This window comes from Hipposideros armiger, unplaced genomic scaffold (assembly GCF_001890085.2).
Source record: "Hipposideros armiger isolate ML-2016 unplaced genomic scaffold, ASM189008v1 scaffold_40, whole genome shotgun sequence".
NCBI lineage: Eukaryota > Metazoa > Chordata > Mammalia > Chiroptera > Hipposideridae > Hipposideros > Hipposideros armiger.
This window is the reverse complement of record NW_017731390.1, coordinates 4503120-4507389: the sequence shown is the minus strand read 5'-3', so window position 1 is coordinate 4507389 and position 4270 is coordinate 4503120. Positions and strand designations below refer to the sequence as shown.

General features: G+C 59.2%; 1 protein-coding gene across 7 annotated transcripts in view; it reads right to left on the bottom strand.

Annotated features, from left to right (window-relative positions):
* The window catches only part of GRB7 (growth factor receptor bound protein 7), an 8793-nt gene that overhangs the window by 4243 nt on the left and 280 nt on the right, over positions 1–4270 (bottom strand). For 2 of the 7 annotated variants that reach the window (XM_019638764.1, XM_019638758.1), the window contains exon 2: positions 51–207. In XM_019638764.1, coding sequence (XP_019494309.1) covers positions 51–202 — 152 coding nt within the window. In that variant the 5' untranslated portion in view covers positions 203–207. Of the gene's footprint in view, positions 1–50; positions 208–1966; positions 2063–2142; positions 2241–4043; positions 4156–4270 lie in introns of those variants that run through there. The other 5 variants (XM_019638761.1, XM_019638763.1, XM_019638760.1 and 2 more) reach the window with 5 other exon arrangements.

Genomic DNA, 4270 nt, shown 5'->3' with positions numbered 1-4270 from the left:
CCGCCCCCCCTACCCCACCAGCCCTCCTCAGCCCCAGCACCCCATAGTACCTGCTGGTGGGAATGGGCAGAGGCTGGGACCTCTTCACCTCCCCAGGCAGAGGGGCATCAGGGGGCGGGGGAGTCCCAGGAGGGGTTCCAGGGGCTGGGTACAGGTCTTCTGGGGAGCTGCTGCGATGAGGTGGAGACAGACCCAACTCCATGACATCTGAAGGAGAAGAGGGGGCTGAATGCGCTGCTCTTGTGCCTTTGTCTTGAGGAGAGGAGCCAAGAGGACCCAGACCTGACTTCACATAGATGTCAGGTGCCCCTCAGCGTTTACCCAGTACCTCATTGTTTCCCCTCTAACTAGGGTTCCCCTGGAAACTTTGGGAAAATTTTACAAAAGGGGGCATCGAGTCCCTGAGAAGGAAGCATTCTTGCTCCCTTCACAGGTGAGCCAGGAGTGGAACCCAGTGTTGGGACTCCTAGTCCAGTGCTCTTCTTTTCCTTTAGCCCCAAGTTGCCCAGGGCGAGAGCTAAGAGGGTCCCCCCACCACAAGCCGGGCAACAGCAACAGACTCCATGACCCACAGACTTGTCTGGGGCTCAAGCTCTCAATGTCAGGGCAAAGGGCCACCCTCTGTCTCCGAGCGTGGGGCACTCACTCCTCTGGGCTCTGCCCCAGGTTGTTCCAGTGCTTTGTTGCCAGACCTGGTTGCCAGAGCCTGTTGTGACAACGCCTGCCCAAGTGCTGAGTGATGCTGAGGGGAGGAGGGAGTGGGGAAGGACAGGTACCAGGGGGGCAGGTTCAGCTGCAGTGGGGTGGAGAGGGCTAGCCTGGCCGCACAAACCTGTGTGCCTTCCCCAGGCCCTTTCTCCTGCCCAACTTAAAGCCCCAACGCCAGAGCTAACACCTCTGGGAAGCCTTCCTGTATTTTCTACATTCAGTTGGAAGAGCTCCCAGAGCACTGCACTGGGGCCTCCTCGCCAATTATGTACTGTGCACCTGTCTTATCAACCCACTGGTCTCCTAGACTGTTCTCCTAGGTAGGGCTAGGGTCTTCCCCAAGTCTAAGCACCACAGGTACTGCATAGGCACCCAGGATGAGTAAGGATAGGAGAAATGGGGCAAAGATGCCCACTGTGGGTAGAGGTAGTGCAGGCCCCTCCCCCACAGGAACCAAGATCCCTTTGGCTGGGCCGAGGCCTGGGAGGACCTGGGAGACCTCACCAGTTCCAGCCCCCTGCCTGCTCTCCAGACCCTGGGCCAGTGTTGTTAGGCTGCCTGGGACACTTGGGACTGACCCCCCAGAATGGGGTAGGCCCCTAACCCTTAAGTGTGGGCATGAGGGGACTTGGGGGACAGCTGAGTCAGGGTGGGGCGGGATAGTACTGCCTGGGGCTCTCCATTCAACCTTGACTCATATGCACAACTTCCTGGCTTAAGAGAAACACAAACAACCCTGCCTCTACCCACCCCCCTCCACTCCCGCCCCCAACCTACCAGCCTGGAAGGACTAGGGAAGGCACAGGACAAGGAAAGCAACAGGGGATGACAAGGCGGTGGTGGAGGAGGAGGAGGAGGAGGAGGATACAGGGCCTGAGGCTCCTTTTGACATCATCCCTTCCTCCTCTCCCTTGGCCTACCTCCACTTCTCCAGTCCAGGTGGGACCTGCAATCTGTCCATTAGCCACCACCCAGCCCAGGAGCCCCCTCACCCAGAAAGAGAGAAGAAAGGCCAGGCCTGGATTTAGAGGCCCATTGGTAGTGGAGCCATCCTCCCAGGGGTACCCCTCACTCACCCAAAGAAAGCTTGCATTGCTCCCTCTCCTGTCTGGGGACACCCAGGCTTTCATTCTGCTGCTGCTGCCCACCCCTAGCACCCAGGACTCAGCCAGCCCACGGGACTCATCCACATCCCTCCTGGGGGAGGAAGACCCTCCTAACACATTCTCCCAGCGTCCTGGCAAGAGGCATAGCATACCCCAGGAGCAGGCGCAGAAAGTCAAGACACCCAGGAGGACAGATAGGCTGACAAGGAAAGGTCCAGAAGGGAGAGCAAAGGAGACTCAGGATCCTGCTGGGAAGGGAAAGATACACTCACCATTGATCATAACAGACACCAGAACATCAACACCAAAACAATGCTCCCACGCTCACCTGTCAAACAGCCCTGGCGACTTCATTCAAGGGAGGACTAGGGAGGGAGTTTGCAGAGGCTACCCCTCTAGGAAGCCCGAGACCGGCACTGGGGTGGTCTGGGTCCTCCCCCATCCCAGATGGACGAGGAATCAGGGTAGTGTTTGGAACGGGAGAGGGGAGGTTTAAATCAGAGTAGTATGGCCTCAGACCTGGGTTTGGTCTTCAGATCCCTCCACCCTGCCCTCCAGACCCTACTAAGGCAAAGAGTAGGGAGGCATAGTCAGGAAGGACCAGAGAGATGAAAGGGGAGAACTGGGGTCCCAGCTGTGGGGCCTGGACAGCCTCCTTCCCAACAGATCTGAAGCTTTCAAACTGGGGCCTTAAGAAATTTGCTTCTGTTGAAGAAGCCAAACCCCAAAACCAACCTGTCCCCTCAACACTGCAAGTCCAAGCAGCGGCTTTCCCCAACGCCTCTCCTGCCCCCGCGGCTCCGGCCCCACCCTCCTTCCCTCCCTCACTGTCTCCTGCCTCCTTGTTTACTTCCTGAGTCTTGCCCCACCTGGCTGGCCCCAAGGGCGGGTGGCAGGGCCCAGAGTTTAGGGCCGAAAGAAAACAAGGCCACCTTCGGTGCTTCCCTGGGTGGGGGGAGGGGCTGGCAGGACAGAGGCCTGGGCTGGGGGCCCGGATGTGGTGGGAAGACCAGGTCTAACCCAGAACTCCATGTCCCGCCCCCATCGGGATTGATTGTAGGGGGGAAGGCTCAACTTTTGGGGGAGCTCTTAGGGTGCAGGGCCCAGGTGAGGAGGCGGGGAACCCCTATGTGACTTGGAGTTGGGGGGAGGGCCCAAGACCTTGAGGCCCCGCCTACTCCCTCGCTCAGGAAAAAACGCCCAATGGGAGAAGGGGGGGCAGCTCTTTTAAAGTTTAATTTGGTAAGAATGCTAGAGTGTCTGTGGAGTTAATCATTACAGGCTGCTTGCCTTCGTGGAGGGCCCCCCAGCAGGGTTATCAGGGGAAGAGGGGAGAGCAGAGTCCACAACAGGCAGACCAAGAGGGGGCATTCTGGAATGGCTGTGGGGTTAGGATGCCTTCCAACGACGGACAGGTGCATTCTCCATCCTCAACGTGCCAGGGGGACCCAGGCTGGGACCCGGGTCTTTCTCCAGCCTATTCAAACAGGCAAGACCATCTGCCCCCCCACCCCCTCGCCAACACGCACACACACTGCGCCAGGCCGCGCTGTGCTGCTGACCACCCCAACATCCAGGTCTCCAGCCTTTCCAGCCCACTTAGTTCTGAAGCCAGGAGGGATCCCGAGCCTTCCCCGTCCCCATTCTCCCATTCGAGGGCAGGACCCTGTGTTCCTGAACACAGATACCATCCGGAGAGACGGAGCTCGAGCAATTTACAGAATCCCTCTTGAACTGCGCTCCAGTCTGAAGCCCCTCCCTCCCGCCGCGGAGATGTCCGTCTTTAGTAAAGACTGGAGGAAACTCAAACCGGGGTAAAATCAGGTTGAGCAAGGGAATGACTCGGGGGCAGCTTCCTCGGTATTCGGACCCCCACTCCCAGCTCGCCTTCTGAGAATGGGGAGGGGCTAGTTTCAGCGGGAAAGCTGCGTCTCCGGGAGTAGAAAATCTGAGATCTAACTTCCCGGTCCCCATGTGCTATTATAGTTTGTCCGGGGGGCGGGGGGGGTGGGGTGGTACAGAGAGGGAAGGAAGGATTAGAGAGGACAGGAAATGAGAATAGGGAAAGACCGTGGGCAGATGGTGAGGAAGGGGAGGGATGGGAGGCTAGGGGAGAAGAGAAAGTGAGGCCGCAGGAGGAACACAGCAGGAGGCCGAATCTTTCCATATTGACCCCGGACCTGACGGTACTCCCCACCCCCAAGATGAAATGCCCGCTTTGGTCCTTACCTGGACCCGGGGAGTTGCTAACACCTGGCTGGGGCCTCCGGTTTACGGAGGGAGACGCCAGGCCCTTAACTACCTGTCCCCCTCTTGCCCCCGCCCTTGGCCTGACATCACTGAGGGGGGAAGGGGAGGGGGAACCAGTTGGCCGCCCGGCCGCTCACCTGGGCAGCCAGCCAGCTCCTGGCCCTGAGACGGGCACAGCCTGGGGCCTTGGTGCGGCTGGGGGGTGG